Source organism: Lycorma delicatula, chromosome 1 (genome assembly GCF_047948215.1).
Source record: "Lycorma delicatula isolate Av1 chromosome 1, ASM4794821v1, whole genome shotgun sequence".
NCBI classification, from domain to species: Eukaryota; Metazoa; Arthropoda; class Insecta; order Hemiptera; family Fulgoridae; genus Lycorma; species Lycorma delicatula.
Genome location: NC_134455.1, coordinates 239,385,918 through 239,404,582, shown reverse-complemented (window position 1 = coordinate 239,404,582; position 18,665 = coordinate 239,385,918). Strand labels below are relative to the sequence as shown.

General features: G+C 29.4%; 1 protein-coding gene across 1 annotated transcript in view; it reads left to right on the top strand.

Annotated features, from left to right (window-relative positions):
• The window catches only part of lov (BTB/POZ domain-containing jim lovell protein), a 230,493-nt gene that overhangs the window by 193,330 nt on the left and 18,498 nt on the right, over positions 1 to 18,665 (top strand). Inside the window, exon 8 of the mRNA XM_075354833.1 lies at positions 15,719 to 15,788. Within this exon, the coding sequence (XP_075210948.1) occupies positions 15,719 to 15,788 (70 nt within the window). The remainder of the gene's footprint in view (positions 1 to 15,718; positions 15,789 to 18,665) is intronic.

The window sequence follows — 18,665 nt, the reverse complement described above, 5'->3', positions numbered from 1 at the left end:
ATTTGGTTTCTTTTTGATAACTTTATATAAATTTTCTTTGGTTTTACATGAAATCATAATTGCCATGGTTATTCAGTTTTCCTAGCTTTCTTATAATTATTAATGCTGTTAGAACTTTTTGTAATTGTAGATTTATCAGCAATATTGTGTAATTCTTCTACAAAAATATAAGTCACGCAATTAGGATCCTGTACCAGCACTATCCCAATTACTTTTCATAATCTCATTTTCTAATTTTTTGTGGCTTATATAACAATATAATTTATTACTGTATTGTTCTGATTTTTTCCCTCAAACATAAAAATAATGGGTAATGGTCAGTTTAAAAATCTACCTCAATAATATTAATTTTTATGAAAATGTTGTCTGTACAAGTACTTTACAATCATCATTGGATGGTCCGGTTACTCTCTGAAAACATGGAGTGAATCCCCTTTCCAGAAATTGTTCAAAAATTCCAGACTTATGTTGTCTACTTCTAAAAAATCAATATTAAAATCTCCAATTATCAAATGATTCCTTAATTCTTACTTTTATTAAGAAATTATTTTAATTCCAGTTTGAGTTCTGTTTTTAGAATCTGTGTTTTGTTAATCTATGTTTTTGATCTATGTGTAGCAGATATCATCATATCCAAACCTCAAATTTTATAGTGTAACTCAGTATGCTGACTCTGCCATACATACCAACTTCACTATTTTTCGCAATATTTTCTTTTATATGTATTAATATACCATTAGCTTTATTCAATCTACTATTATTGCAATACAATTTGTATCCTGACAAATGGAAATGCTGATAGCATTCCAAGCTCCAAGTTTCAGTACATACAATTACACTAGCCTTTGTATTAAGTCTCTCAACAATTATGTCAAGGTTGGAGAAGTTTGCATTTAAACTTCTTATATCAACATACATAATTAGATTTTTGATCCCTGTATTAAATGGATTTATTATTTTTTGACAAAAAGATTGATAATGGACTATATGTATGAATAGATGCTAGAGATATTGTAGAGATAAAGATATTGTCATTACCGTGTTTTGTTGATTGAAATAGTTCATCTTACTGAGTTATCTAGGTAACAAAGGGTTAATGTGATAATCAGTCATATCTACATTCTTCTTGATTTTAAACTTCAATATTTCACACATGCAGCTCTTTGTTGCCACTTGGTTGATGTTATACTTGGTTACATATTTTACATTGCTATAATTACTAATTGTGCATCTTATACAAGATGTACACACACTTTTATCTTGTATTATCACTTTTTCAAGAACTAGTCTTATGAGATTAAGCATTTAAGGCACGTGGTGTCATTATGACACTTTGCTTCATTATGACCAAAACTTACACAATTGAAACAAGGCCTTACCTTTATCATTTCAAATACTGTACAGCTCTAACATCCCACAAATAGAATCTATTTGTTATTCTTATGTAATTTCATGATCTTGCAACTCGTAGCATTACTTTTGAAATTTCTTATGATGATATTGCTTTCTATAGTTTTAAGCTCCATCTTGAATGCATTTTCAATTCCGATTATTTTCATTTTTGGGTTCATTAGCTACTCTTTCTGTTTTTGAACAAATCAAACAACTTCTTTTGTAATATTCTTTCTGCTTAACCAGTACTCTCTTCATTTATGTAATTAATAAGCTCATTGCTGTGTTTTTTATCAATTTCTTTGTTTGAATACTTTTTTCCTTAGTTAGAAAATGTGTCACGTATTACTTCATGTTTCTATTATCCTTCATCTTAATCTTCTTTATCTTTATATTGGGTACTCATTTTTGTTGAGGCTTAGTACTTGTAACTGGTTCAGAGTATGACAACTTCAAGTTATTATTGTTTGAATATTCTCTTGCAATTTGTTCCCCCTTCTCGACACCATATTGAATGTGAAAATATATTAATACATATGTATATTAATATATTTAAAATTTATATTATTAAATATATTAATATTACAAACACACTCTTCAATATTATAATTAGTATTATTATTAAGCTAATATTCTTTAGTACAATATTAACGTATTAAGAACAATAATCAATAAATGCTATCAACAAATGAAAAAATGAATATTAAAATTTATCTAAATTTGATTAAAATTAAAAGATAAGTAAAATATCAGTACCTCAGTTATCCAATTTACAGAACTCTAAGGCCCGACTACAGTTATAATTTAGTAGGAGCTGCAGTACATTGGAAATAATATTATCATTAACCTTAGATAAAAATTTATATAAATCAAGAGTTAATATTAATTCAATGAAATAAAATAAAATTTACTGTTGAATCCAATTAATATTTAAAAAAAAAATAAACAAAACAAATAAAAAACCAAACATTAGGAATACATGATCACATTTCACAGTTCCTGCCAAGTAATTTGACAGAAAAAAAATTTAAAGAAAGTTGACAGAAAACACACAAATTGAAAAAATTAGGAACTACAAATAAACATCTTTGTTATAATAATGTCATCTCCACAATGAATATAAGTCCCAAAAAATAATCTCTAACTCCTAAGGAATTTGTCAAAAATTGTTAATTCTAGATTTCTAGGCTGTCACTGAATTTCAGAGCCTCTACCATCCACCACCCTTATAAATATCAATTTAAAAAGTCCTTTATTGACTGAACGTAATGATCTGGAGCTCAATCTTATTGTAAAATGGCAGTTAATTTCATCCATGTTAAGCTGTGAAATGCCATTTTCAAGCATATTAAGCTTTGAAATCCTATTAACAGTTCTTAATTAAAATTGGTCTTATCGCATGCAATTCTGGATATTAGTGCCCATGTCATTAGATATGGTAGATGATGTGTAATTTCCTAGAAAAAAAAATACATGCTGAGACCTATAACTCAGTAAATGGCACACTCATCAGAGAATAAAACTGGTTTCTGTGACTGAACATTTAAAAGAGCTGTGATTGAACATTTAATACTTTAAAAGAGCTTTGCAATAAGTTTCCCTTAAAGCTATATTCTGGTCAGAAAGCTCATTAACACAATCAGGATTGAAGAGTTTAAACTCATGACTTTTGTTTCATTATTTTCTGAAATATTGAACAAGGGCTTATTTAGATCTGAATACCAATTGCTGGTTGACGTAAGAGGAAATCATAAACAGGATTCCTCGACAACATCAGATGTGTTTAATCAACTGGAAAGATGTCCACATCCACATCATTTCAAATCAAGAACTGAACCAGTGAAAAAGACTTTTTTCCCACTTTTGAAATATTACTAATCATTAACCTTCCTTGTCAACGGCTGAACAAATCTGTCTCAAAATGTTTACTGTTTTCATTTGTATTTGCATGCTTATTCACCCAAATACTATTAACAAGTCTTTTTTTCAGTTGAATAGTCACTTATGTTTGCCATTTTAACCTAAAACTGTACTGTAATAATTTTAACTTAAAATTAATAACATAAACGTTTAACAAATCTGGCACTTTGTTAAGTAAATAAAACACATAATTAATCTTTACTACCACTGATGACATATCTTACCAACCTGTTTGTTGCATCATAGAAAGGAAATTTGTGACCACTCTGTAGATTTTTAAGTCACAAAATGATGAATATTTCTTCTTTAATAATTTTTGCATTCAGTATTCATCCACTAAACTTCGTTTTAAATTAATAAAATTACAGGTTAATGTTATACTGAATACTGAATGCTGAATGCAAATAAATAACAAAACAAGTAAACAACTAAAAACTAACAGACAACTCATAATTTTTGTCTTACACAACAGTACTGATAAAATGTTAGTAATTTTTAATTTTAAAAAATAATGAGAATATTTTTTATAGTGTAATATTTTACAAATCATACGGTATTAATAAACACATTAACATTTTTTTAAGGAACCAACAAGAAAGTTTTTCTTTTCACAGCAATAAATTTTAACTATTTTTTTTTACTTTCATACATTATAATAAACAATATTAAAATAAACTAACTTCATCATATTTAATTTAAAAATATTGTTCCAATGAATCTTTCGTTCATTTATTTTTTGTTAAAAAATTATTTTTTTTAAATTGCTGAAAATCTTTTATAAACAATTTTGTTCTAATGTACTTAATGTCCTTTAATTTTATATCTGCAATTATTTTGCCATTTGACCAAAAAGGAATAATGTTATCTTTTGTGGAAATAAACAGATATCCTTCTCTTGCTATTATCAATTTCAGCCTTTCCATCCCCACTAATATGATGCATCATGAATATTAAATTAAGATTTTCTTTTTATAACAAAATTTTCCCTGGTTTATAACCAACTGAAATCAAATCAGAATTGGTTCATATCTTTCAATTACTAACTGATAGCTAAAAGTTGCGTATCCAAAACATTATCACATTCCATTTTTACCATATTAAAAAAATGTTTTTCTACTTTTCTGTAACTTTGTAATTTCCTGGAATGAATATGCATTGTTACTTCTTTAATAGTGTTTCAATTTGTTCAAAATCACCATCATTCAGTAAAAATAAATCTCCAGGTAAAGAATGTATTGATTGTTCTTTTAGGAAGTTCTTCAAGAGCAATGTTTAGATACAAATGTAGTCTTAATGTTGTGGTTCTCCCTGTCGCATGAGTCATTCCAGAGAATCAAATCTTGTTGAAATAGATTTTTTTTTAAATATTCTATAGAGAAATGATATTGGTTTAACTTCTTTATTTTTCCAAGAGTCCTGTGACCCAGTCTTCTTCTTTATCAATTAATGAATTATTTTATATTTATTGTTTAATAACATTTGTTAAAAACAGCAGAGCATACTAGTCATGACTTAGTATTCTCTATTTCTACAATTAAAAATTTAAATGATAAAATGTTCAACTCTTTGTTCTAATTTAATCTTAAGAAAAGGTGCAACGCACAGGGTCTTTAATCAATCTATTCAAATGCGTGTTACTCAAATGAAAATAAATATTATTTAACTTTTAAATTGTCTACATTCATTTAGAGAATTGGCAATCAGTAATTAGCATGCAATTAAGTGGTGCATAGCAAGATTTGTACATAAAAAATGGACTTCCTGGCAGGAGTCAATTATTTTGGCTAGATAAATGTTAAATAAGTATTAGTTGATCTTTGTATAAGTGTTGGATTATATTAAGTTGTGTTATTACGTTTATTAACTTCAAGTATATCTCTACAATTGTCGTATTATTCAGATAACATAACTGTTCATTAGGCAATTATTCAAGAAACCAATTACTTAATAGATTTTTTTACTATAGAGTGTTACTCAAATGAAAATAAATATTATTTAACTTTTAAATTGTCTACATTCATTTAGAGAATTGGCAATCAGTAATTAGCATGCAATTAAGTGGTGCATAGCAAGATTTGTACATAAAAAATGGACTTCCTGGCAGGAGTCAATTATTTTGGCTAGATAAATGTTAAATAAGTATTAGTTGATCTTTGTATAAGTGTTGGATTATATTAAGTTGTGTTATTACGTTTATTAACTTCAAGTATATCTCTACAATTGTCGTATTATTCAGATAACATAACTGTTCATTAGGCAATTATTCAAGAAACCAATTACTTAATAGATTTTTTTACTGTTGTTCTTGCAATTATATTCATAATTTATATTATTTATTAAGTTATTGATATTCATTTGTGCCAAATCGCTTAGAAGACTTAGAATCAACTTTGCTGCTTTAAAGGTCAAATGTACTGTTGGCAAATCTTCTATCTCAAGGATTCAAACGTGCATTAATAGTTTTAACAAACAAATCTGTGATAGCTTCTCTAAAAATTAAATTAAGAAATTTAAGGGAATTGGCTCAAAGATATGATGTATTCAATCTCAAATTGAGTAATAAGATTTTAACGAAAATGATCAGATGACAGGATTCAAAGATAATTTGAGCAATTTAGAATGAAAATTAATAATAATTTAATCCTGATAATTCCGACTTAGGTCAAAATATGTGTGTAGCGCCAGTCAATCCTTGAATTACCTCTCATCAGTCCACCACTGTTTGATGGAAATATTCCGAATGGCAATATTATTTCAGCATGTTTAGTAATTTAGTACATTCAAGAAGTGATCTGTCTGATGTTCAAAAATTACATTAGTTGTATTCTTTACTTAAAGGGACGGCAATTGAAATCATTAAAAGTTTAACTATCACAGCTTAGAATTATTTAGTTGATATACTTAGATTTGATAATAAAATACTTGTAGCTGTTTCTCACATTGAGAATAATCTTAAGATTAGCTCACTGGAAAGGAAATCCTTGTCTAATATTTTTCATTTTATTAAAGTAATCAATTTTACTATAGATTCACTTAAAGTCATAAATTTACCAGTTAATGTGTTTCAGATTATTATCACACAGATTTTAATTTCTAAGCTAGACCATGTAACAGCAAAATTGTGGAGAAGATTGTCCATCACGCAATCCCCTGATTTTCAGAAATTAGTTAATTTTCATGAAACTAAAAGACAATTATACTGGAGAATGTGACTGCTAAAAACAAACCTTAACATTACACCTTATTCATCAACTAACAACACATAAGTTCAATGCCATATCAAAACATAATCAAAACAACTCGCATCGATATTTACATAAGACTCATAAAAATAAGCTATTCAACTATCATGTTGAATAGCAACATGATAGTTACTATCATGTTGTTACATTATTTTGTCATATTTTTTCATAATCAAATCATTATTTACACACATGAAAGAAATTTTTAGAAATATCAGTGAATAAAAAGCAAATGTTTCCTAAACTGGTTACATCCTGGACATTTTGTTAAGGATTGTCAATAAAAAATGTGTATAAAATATAAACAAAAAACATCAGTCTATAAAAAAACAATCCATAAAACTAAATCCAAAGAATTATTCTAATGTAAATTGTGCCTTTAAGCTGTAGACAAGCAGAAATACTCTTATCTACTGCTTTATATAAAACTTCAGGCAAAAATGGCAATAATAATATTACAAAATATTTCTAGATTCCAGTAGTCAAGCAAATTTTTGTACAGCAAAATTTGATCCCAAATTAGGACTTGATCTCATAAAGAACAATGTTCCAGTTGCAGGTATTAATTTTTTTCTTGTCAATTCAAATACAGTGCCAAGTTCAAGTTGAACTCCTGCTATGAAGATTTCAGTTTCAAATTACAAATTGCTGTATTGTCAAAATAAAATGATGATCTGCCATCAGAGTCTTTTGACATATCTCATTTTAATTTACCTGAAGATTTTTGAGCTGATTCAAACTTTAACATTTCATCTAAAATTGAAATTCTTCTTGGTGCTGAATTTTATCTTAATCTTATCAAACCAAATAAATTCATACACAGTACTCAATATCTAGTCATTCAGGATACCAGGCTACGCTACATTCTTGCTGGAAATCCACCCATCAACAATCAATTTAATAAGCGAATTTCAGCATTCCTTATTCAAAACGACAATCTTAATCTCCCATCCCACATAGTAAAATTTTGGGAATTTTTGGGAAGTTCAAAACTCATATAGATGATACGCACAAAAAAAATGTCATTTATGAAACTTATTTATCAAGAAATACTTATAGAAGCAAACATGGAAGATTTTTTATCATACTCCCAAGTAAATAAGATAATATGAAACTTTGTAATTCCGTTGACATTGACAATGCCAATAAAGATTTCTAAATCTAGAGAGCAAGGTTAATCATAATCCTACTCTTAAGACTGATTATTATAATTTTATTCATGATTACATAAAATTAGGCCATATGTCTGAACTCTATTCATATGATTTGTTAACTTTGGATTCAATATATTTTAATTACCTCATCATGATGTGTTTAAAAAATCAAGCCTAACAACTAAACTTCGAATTGTATTTGATGATTCAGCTAAATCAATAAATGGTTTATCACTCAATGAATATGTGGTCCTACTGTCCAACCAATCTTTTTTCAATAATCCTCAGATTTAGGATTTATAATTATTTTATTTCAGCTGACATCACAAAAATATACAGTCAAATTCTGGTCATACCCAAAGATAGCAATCTGCAAAGAATTTTATGGTAGGAATCCCCTGACCAACAAGTAAAACATTACGGATTAACAACTGTAACGTATGGTACAGCTAGTTCTTTTTGACCATCATGTACCTTGTTCAAATTGCTGAAGATAATAAGGATCAATTTCCTGCTGCTTATCAAGCTACATTAAATGATTTTTATGTTAATGATTTCATTTCAGGATGTGACAATCTAAATATATATTAAAAAAAATCAGAATTAGATGTATCATATTTATTGAAGCATTATGGTTTTCCACTACATAAATTGTTTAGTAATGTTTCAAGTATAATTTTATTAAATGACAATTTCAATATCTCACTATACAAAAAGAAAATGTTTGCAAATTAGGAATTCAATGGAACAATCATTCAGATAAATTAATAACCAAATTTAATAAAAAAAATTAACTAGTTTACTGAAAGAAACTTCAATCTATTATTGCTGGAATTTATGACCTATTAGGCTTAATCAGGCTAGCAACATAAAAACATTTTATGCAGAAATTATTTCAAATTAAATGTAATCGGGGGTGAAATTTTATCTGATAATTTACTTTTGCAAAGGCAAGTTTTCTGCAGGCAATTCAGCTTAGTTAGTAACATTATTACTGGCACATCAATTAAGCAAAACAATAGTTATAATTATTTTCAAATTCATGGATTTGCTAATGCATTACTCATAGCTTATGGAAGTTGTATTTATCCCAGAATCATTTATCCTAATGAAAAGATCTCATTCCATCTGCTGTGTTCAAAGTCTAGAGTTGCACCACTGAAACAGATTTCTCTATCAAGGCTTGAGTTATGTGCTTGTATACCTTTAGCATATTTGACTCACCAAGTGATTGTATCTTTAAATACTACAATTAATGAGATTCATTTATACTCTGACTCCATGAACACATTACACTGTATTCATGGTGTATCGTCTTAAATGGAAAGTATTTGCTCCTAATAGAGTATCAGAGATTCAACAACTACCTCTAATGCTGTATGACATCACATCAATTCATCTGATAATCTTGCAGATATTGTATCTTGTAGTTGTTCTAAGAGACTTCAAAATTTTGACTTGTGGTAGCATGGTCCTCTTTGGTTCTTATAAGATTCATCATTCTGATCAAATAACAATCTTTTCTCAAATAAATCCATTCCTTTACTTGAGTGTGATATTGAAGAATGTAAAATGATTCAATTCTTGTTTGTTTCTATTTCATTCATAGATATCACTGAAGTCTTTCCATCTTTGTCCAGATTAATTCATACTTTTATCTATTGCTTCAGATTAAAATGTTAAATCAAAATCGTCTGAAAGATACATTGATACATTATCCATTTAAGAATTAAATGATACTTTCAAGGTTTTTATTCAATTATCACAATTAAGTTATTTTGGTTCAAATATGAATGATATTCAATATGGAAGATAATTTTCAAAACAAAGTAAATTATTTTATCTTAATCCATTTTTAGATTTTAAAGGCATGCTTATTGTATGTGGTCATCTTCAGAATTTCAAACTGACATTTGATTAGAAACACCAATTTATTGTACATGCTAACCCACACATAATGAGATTAATAATTGAAAGAGAACATTTATGCTTTTACATGGCGGCATTCAATTAATTCACAGTTCTCTTCTTGAAAGGTTTTTGATTATTAATGGTAAGGTTGTTATACAATTCATCATTCAGAAATGTTTAAAATGCTTTTATTTCAGTGGCAAAAGGCTAACTCAACAACTGGGTCAGTTACCATCTACATGAGTTACTCCACCTAACCCTACTCTTCCTGCACTGTTGATTGTTCTTTTAGATCTTATATATGCTTTTTTCAATGTATTGTTATTAAAGCTAACATTTGGAATTGGTAACCAATTTAACTTCAGAAACTTACATTGCCATGTTAAAAATGTTATATCTCGACAAGTCCTCAAATCAAAAACTATCTGATAATAGAACAAACTTCAAGGCTGTAGGTAATACTCTTCATGATTTGTTTACGCTATTTAATTCAAGGAATTTCCAATCCTTCATTGAATTGGAAGGATTGAAGGAGGTTATTCATTCCTCCTTCCTCTTCACATATTGGTGGATTGTGGAAAAGCTATAACAGTATAAGTATAAGTAACAGTATAAATATTAAAACATAACAGTAATTATTATAACACATTAGCATTTTATTCTGAAAAAAAAAATTTCTTGTAAAATGGATAGAAACAATCTGTTAAAATGAATTCAAATAATAGATAAACAAGAATGGCAGCTCATTAGATAACTGGTTGAATGACTTCATTTACTGAAAATTACTTTAATCTTTTATCAAATTTATTTAATCTAACCAAAATTTCCTCATTTTTTATAACTGCAGAGACACATAACTAAAAAAGGTTACTTCTACAGTGAAAACAATATGGATTCCAGCACAGATGCCAAAGCTATATTTCATGTTTGCAAAAAAGAATCAAACCACATGGTTCCATCACATTCAACTCCTTGTACTACACAAGAAGGAACTACTGCATGAGTCTAATTTGTAAAATTATTTATTCACATAAGAAAAAGTTTGTTCAGTTATTATTTTTATAACTTTTTAAAAGATGGTTCAAATATTTTTTTTTTACGTAGTAATAATTTTGAAAGTAGCTTGGTTATGTATTAGAAAATGTAAATTCATCTTTTTTTCTGATTTATGTAACTGTCATATTCATTTTTCTATTTTTGTGGGTTGTTTCCTTTTTACATAACAACCTCCAACTGTAACGTGTTCAGGAAATGCAACATTTTGATAAGAAATTTGATTTTGAGAACATTTGATGAGAATTTTGAGTTTTTGAGAAGATGATTTGATTTGAGAACAACATTTGAGAGGAAATACAACTCTGTATGTGAGAGTTATATTGAGGGAGTAACTGTAATATTTATTAGAAATAATCGTAATAATTTTTTCCCACTTTAAAATCATTATTGCAAAACCCTCAAAAAATTACACAGAAAGGAATCATTGAAAACATCCATCACCCCAATAACTGAAATACCATGCATATGCAATATATTGTGTTCCTGTACCACTTCAGCATTAATTTCATAATCTAAAAATGTGGATACTGTTACAAAAGACAAAGGAACAGACTAAACAGAAAATTTATAGAGAAATTGATTCAAGTATTTCTGTATTTTGAAAAGTAAATTATTAGACATTGGTCGCTACAATAAATACAATTGGTTAGATAGTAACCAACATCATCCATGTTCTTATTTATCATCTGAAACTTTATCATTGGGTGTTGTACTTAAAAGATTATTATCATCTGAAAAAGTTCTGTCTTGAAAGCAGGTATGTTATTAGGATATTTGTTTATGAACACAAACAGTAGGGATCCCAGAGTAGATGTGGAAGTAGTCTTTATATCTGAAGCACTCTTTACATTTGAATAAATTTACTATTTACTACTATACCAGGGAATACACAGTTCAAAATACAAAGTCTTTATAACTTTTCATTTAAATATGAAGAAACTTAAAATTAACACAATGAGTTTATTCAAATTTGAAGGCAACCATTGAAAAACTGCATCTTTAAAACCATAAAAAAGTAATTTTTTTAAAAAAAGTTACACTAATTGAAGGCAAAAACTTTTACAAATCATAACAGTCTCAATATTTTTATGTCTTCCAAGTGTATGAAAATAATTTATGTTAGAATGAAATTCATTAGTATTTGACATATTAAGTTTAATCAAACTGATTGGAAGGTATTTGCTTTTAAACACTGAAAACAAATATAATGACTTATAATTTACAACTGCTTCTTAGGACTCTTCTGATGTACATGCTTTTTTTTAAGCTATTTTGTATATATGTACATTTATATATGATTTTATTTTATAACATAAGGTTTTTTGAATAAAATAAAAAAAAAATATTTTTCCAATAAGATAAAAAATTACCTTAAATGTTTTACATACACTGCAACTTCTCCCAAAGACATTTTTTATTTAACTACAACAGTTACATTGTTAATAGTAAGCCAATAAAATGAACTGCAGTTAGAATTTGAATACTCAACATGACACATCATAAAAAAAAGTATCTTGTTAATAACAGTTCACTATTAGCTCTTATAGGAAATACATTAGAATTTTTTACTTCTTCTAAGTTCTTACACCAAATAACTTTTAATTTAATAACTTACAGACGTTTTAAAAATTTTTCTGCATAACAAACTCTCGGAATACATTTTTTAACATTTCCTAATTTAATAAATATCCAACTCCTAAGACTGATTAAAAAAGAAATATACATTTGCAGTTATGCAATTTAACTGGGACAAAACCATTTAATTACATTCATTTTGATATTTGATGCTAGCATATAGTAAATTTTTATTACTATTACGAGCATAATTAAAAAAAACAAAAATTAATTTTATTATTTACTGAGATATAACCATTCGCTGAAACTCAATCAACTTTATTAAAGAATCAAAAAATATATGTCTTGAGTCACTGTTGAACAACCATTTTATAACAAACCTTTGATTTTATTGGAAACTTGGTTCATATCAGTAGCTTCAGAGATAATGAAAACAGAAGAATGTCAATAAAACAATTATTTAAGCAGGAAGCTGAAAGTTCAGCTGAAGTTTAGCCGGTTGAGAAATTACCCTACTAAGTCCAGTGTTATGTAGTTTAAGGAAAATGTTTTAATTGAAGGAAAATCTATAAAATATGAACTAAAGCCAGGATTTCACAAAAACAAGAAATAAAAAGTAAATCCTTCAAGTTCATCAGGCAAGAATGAAACCTGCTGTATGGAAGGTGATCCAAACAGTAGGTTCCTTCCATACATAAGGTGAACATATATAAAATAACTTAGGATTACTCATCAATCTCTTCAGGATTTACTTCAAAATCTATTTTAAAGACTTCAATATTGGTATAATTCTGATCAAAGATTTCCCTTAAATAAATTGATATACCACCATGAAATTCTACAAAACTGGGAAAAAGATGTAAGGCATGAATACAGAATTTTCTCATGAAAGCCAAGTCTCTATTATAAATAAATAATTAATCTCTGAAGAACCCCATGATTCTGAGTTGTTTTACATGAAATGATAGCTTGACAGCTTTATTTCTTATCTGCGTTATGGTGTAGCAACTTTTTATCAGAATTTTTAAGTTTCTGTCATACTATCATTAATTAACCAGGGGGTATTTAATGACTTACTTATTGTACAAAAAAGTGTTCCTACATCTATAAAGGATTTTCTGTTACAAATTTGTACAACAATGTTGAAGTCAATTTTTAATCCTGATAGGCGACTCTGAGAGGTAGAAATGAGGAAATAAGTAGTAATGAGGATTGATGACAAATGCTTTTCTAAATAATCATTTAAATACCTGATTTAATTCAGTAACTATCCAATGAAGTTATGCATGATTTATCAGTTTTTTGTATAGTCAATTCATCAATTATAACTAAGCAGAACTTTAATTGCTTGAGCAAAAAGCTAAACTACTAAAAACAATGTTGTTTTTTCTATTGATAAATTAATTTTAATATGAATAAAATAATTTACGCTGAAACAATTAAACAACTCAGATGAATCATCAATTAATCAGATGAATTAAATGAACTAACCCTTGTCGAATCAAACATAGGACACTCCTTGTAAAATATGTTGATTTAGTAAGGCATCTGTTTCAAAACAAACAAGGAGGAGATCTGGATCAAATAATTATTTACATCTATTGTTGATTAGACGATTCTCAGTATATTAACATCAAAAACGTTTGTCAAAAAATCCAGGGATATATAACTAACTAGTTCATCCTATTTTAATAATTGCATCACAAGTCCTAACAATTTTGAGATTTCCCCAAAATTTTGGGGACAATTTCAACACCCACTGTTTGTTCTTATCAAACTGCTATTTAAAAATCATCCATTTCACTCAGCCAAAATCAGAATTTTCGGATTTTTATCAGCAGTACACGTAACAGGTAAATTATAATGGGCATTGGAAGCATGAATCAATAGATCATATCTTATCATAGAAATAATAGTAATGGCACTTTTCATATGCAAAAAATTTCCATTCTCATAAAGCAAAATGACCCAAGCAGTTGACGCCCGTATTCTCAAAAAAAAAAATAATAATAATAATTATAATCCCCGAACAAAATTCAACCCCACGTCCGTGCAGTAATATCTACACACATGTCGAGGGTGGGCAACGAAATACTTTGGTACTCATCGCTTATGTCGGCTAACGGAGCAATGGTTTTACTCAAGAGTTCCACTGTAAAGTACGATATTGGCAGTCCCGAGCCGTCCGAGCTGGTTGCGGTTGTGCTTTTCGACTTCGCTGTTTGCAGCGATGGCGAGAGGCATGACCGTGACCTGTTTACCGATGCTGGGCGAGTGCAGATGAGGAGTGCTCATCCCACTTCCCGGTTGTGGAGCCGGGTTGAGGATGGACTGCTGTGAGCTTGCTCTGACGAAGTCTTGCGCCGCCCAGTTTGAGTCAAAGATTTCGGCCTTTGGCAGGGATTGTCCCATGGGCAAGGGTATTGGAGCCCTTACTGCTACGTGCGAGCCCTGGGATGTCAGGCATTACCTGACTCTGCGGCCCGGGTTAAATTTGTGGGAGGTGGCTGACTGGGGGGAACCCAGCAGGATCAGTGTGACGCCTCTGAAAGCTCGGAGGCCTTTAAGTGAGAGGGCGAGCACTTCAGCCGCCCCACACGCATTAGCGGGAAGTGCATCGAGCCTCGACACCGACGCACTGATGACCGCACCATCTGCGCCGTATCATCTGATGCCGGCAGCAAAACATCCTCTGTAATTCATTTTGGAGGATCGGAAATAACCATCTCCGAGGCATCAGAATCTTTCGAATTCGACATCGAAGCCTTCAGGAAGATGGTAAAAAGAAACAAGAAAGGATAGTCTAAGGATAAGCCTAGGCGATGGAACTTACTTTTAAAGTATTTTGACTAGAAGTTAGTTTTAAAGTAATTTTTGATGAATTTATTGACTAAGTTTTTTTTTGATGTTTTTATGCCAATATTTCAATATAAATGGTTTGTGTGTTTTTACAGTTTTTAACGTGTTTGAAGTGTTTCTAATGTGTTAGTTTAAGTGGCAAATGTCCTTTATACCATTGTCATGTTGTGTTTTCTTTGGGTTTTTAATGACCTTTGAAAAGTCTATTTATTTTATGGTATGTTTTGAAAAATCTAGACTTCTGAGTACTTCGCTAGAGTTTTTATCGGGGTGAAAAGGATTTTTTTTTTTTTTATTGACGTGGAAAGGGACTACTGACCGAAGTAGTCGATGCCCCTAAAACTGAAAAACAAAAGAATATATATTAATAATAATAATAATACTCTTCTACATCCGCAAACTTTTATCATGAAACATTTATTTCTGGTGGACTAAAAAATCATTTTATCAATAAAATCTCTAATTCGAGATGGAAAAATGAAATATTTGTTTAGAACTAATAATACTAAAAAGGTCATTATTTCATTCACTTTAATGAAATGTCTTTTTTGTCGATTTTCATGTGATTCTTCCAACTGAAGTTAAAATAATGTATATATTTGTTTTCAGGAAGCAACTTTAGAGAATTCATTTCCTCATCTGGCATCAATTTCTGCTCTTTCACTTACACCACCACATAGTAAGTAAAGAAATATTTTATTAAAAACAATCTTACTACTTTTATTTTGTGTGTGTATGTGTGTGTGAGAGAGAGAGAGAGAGAAAGAATGAGAGAGTTATATATAACTCTCTCATGACTGATTGATTTGGCTGATGATTTGGAGCGACAAGAGAGTTTAAAGTTAAAAATTATTTCCACATGATCTCTTAAAATTGTACCCACTTAGCTTTCTCTTAACATAATTTTCACATTTTCACTGGTTTTTCTCTCAAAATAGTTTTGATTTTGAATTCTACTAAGATTTCCACTGTGGTTTTAATGAACCGCAGCCCACTAAAACCTTATCCTTTATTTAAACATAATTTTATTGATACTTAAACCGTCTAGCATTTTAGTATTCCATTTCCCTTTATAGCGGCTTTCCGTCACCGAAATGTCTTGGTGGAAACATTCACTGTGTCCTTTACTTATGTCTCCGATGTTATCAGGGGAAAAATCCTGATGTGAGTGTAGGGAATGTATTTTCAAAGACATATTACACTCATGTGTATGAAGTAAGAAGTTGATTAACAATATCGTGATAATTGTTGGATTTTTGTTTGCCGAGAAAATTTTTGCAAATTTCTTTAAATGAAGTCCAAGCTTCACTTTCTACTTTATTTAACACTGAGTTAAATCCATCATCTTTGATCAGCTTTCTTATTTGAGGAAGAATAAATATTCCTTCACTTACATTCGGAAATTTCTGCCTGATGTACGAAAATCCGACACTATCCTTCTTCATTGCTTTTACAAAATTTTTCGTAAGTCCTAGCTTGATATGGAGAGGAGGCAAAAATATTTTTTTTTGGGTTCAACTAAGGGCTCATGAATAATATTTTTCCCATTTGGAGTTAAGTTATCTCGTTTCTTCCACTCTTTGGTAACATAATGTTTATCCCTAGCTCGGCTGCCCCATTCGCAAAGAAAACACATGTACTTAGTATAGCCTAACTGCACGCCTAATAAAATAGCTATAACTTTCAAATCACCAAATATGTTCCAGCTATGTTTTTTATAATTTTTTTTTCAAGAACATCTTTCAACACATTGTATGTCTCTTTCAAATTAATACCATAAGCGATTGGTATCGAAGGATATTTGTTACCGTTGTGTAATAAAACCACTTTTAAACTACTTGGAAGAATCTATGAAAAGGCGCCAGTCCTCAGGTTTATGAACTTGTACTAAATGCAACATAAACTCATCAATACTTGTGCAATAAACCAAATTATTTTCATCAATAAAGTACTGAGAAAGTTCATTTTATCGGCTTCGAAAGCCCGAAATTTTTGTATTATTTGAAGTAAATTCCAACCTTGCAGTCTTGATCCTCACAGTTCAGCTTGATTTTTTGATAGATTTAAATCCGTAATCAAGTCATTTAATTCACCTTGTGATATAAGATGTGGCTTTTTGGAAGATAATTCAAAATCAAAATCATTGTTGTCTTTTTCAGTACTGCCTGATTCTTCATCGCTGCTTTCGAAACATACATTCACAGGTGACTCAGGAATTGGAATAATTTCACTGTGAGGTACAGGTCTGATTGCAGATTGCAATGAAGGATATTTTACAGTATGTTTAGATATTTCAGAAATTTCAGTCACATTTAAATAAAAACAACAATCAAACAAAAGCAACAATCTGTTACATGATCCTTTGGTTCACGCCAAACCATATGTACACCAAATGGCAAAGAAAGCCTTCGGGGTACCTTTCAGCCAACCTCTTAAATATTCAGAACAATTAGTGCTTACTATATGAGGAGCCCACGTCTTATCCTGATCACCAATTTTACACTGAAAGTACAAATGATATGCTCTTTTAAATAAAGGTAATGTTTTCCTATTTGATTTCACGGTAAACTCAGTACATACATAACAAAAGGCATCTACATCATTTACACAATTTCGAGGCATTATGACACTGCACTGTTAACAAACTTAAAACTGCAATAAGACTGAACAAAATTAATTCATTCCTAAATCCAGTGCTTACTATAAACAACACAGCTGTGTTTTCAATTACATGTTTTGACCTGCACAGACATCATTAATCTTGTCCGTGAAGACTCGCTTTTCAGTATTAGGTTTGATATCATAATATGTGACTACGGTAAGATTTAATTCTTTGTCTTGTATTGTTTATTTATAGCTTACAAATTATGATAACAAAGTTAAAAAATAGAAAATGAGTTAACAACATACAATATAGAAGCTTAAATGCTAACTATACGTTGAAAAATGAAAAAAAATCCTTTAATTGAAATTTAAAAAGTTTTCAAAAATAGTGGTGGGTGATAGAAAGATTCTGAGTTATTATTCGTTTTCAGCATCAAAAAAAAGATTAAAATCATGTTTCGCATGTTAGGAACAAAAATTATGTTTATCAGTGTATTCTGTGTTAATAGTACTAATTATTTTATAAACTTCAGTCCACAGATCAACATCCAAAACAATTCGTTCACTACCGATCTGTAAAACAATTTCTGTGTTGTTTTTAATTCCGCAAACTAACACGATAAAGTTATTGGTAACGTTAATATCTTTTACCAAATTCATGTCTCTTTTATTATACAAAAAAAAAATGTTGGAAAAGGATAGATGAGAACAGTTTGTGAACCTACTCCCGATGCAACAATTCAGCTACTCTTTGGCTGAAACAAAAGTAATCACGATCACACTTTGCGTTTACAACTGTGGATATCTATTTTTAAAGAAAAAATCTGAGCAAACCATATGCTAACGTCTAACGAACATTTAATGAACGTTTAACAAGAACGTCTGACGTTTTAAAATAATCGTAATCGTATGTCTAATGTTAATTATTTTTAAACAAGAATTTTCTTAAAAC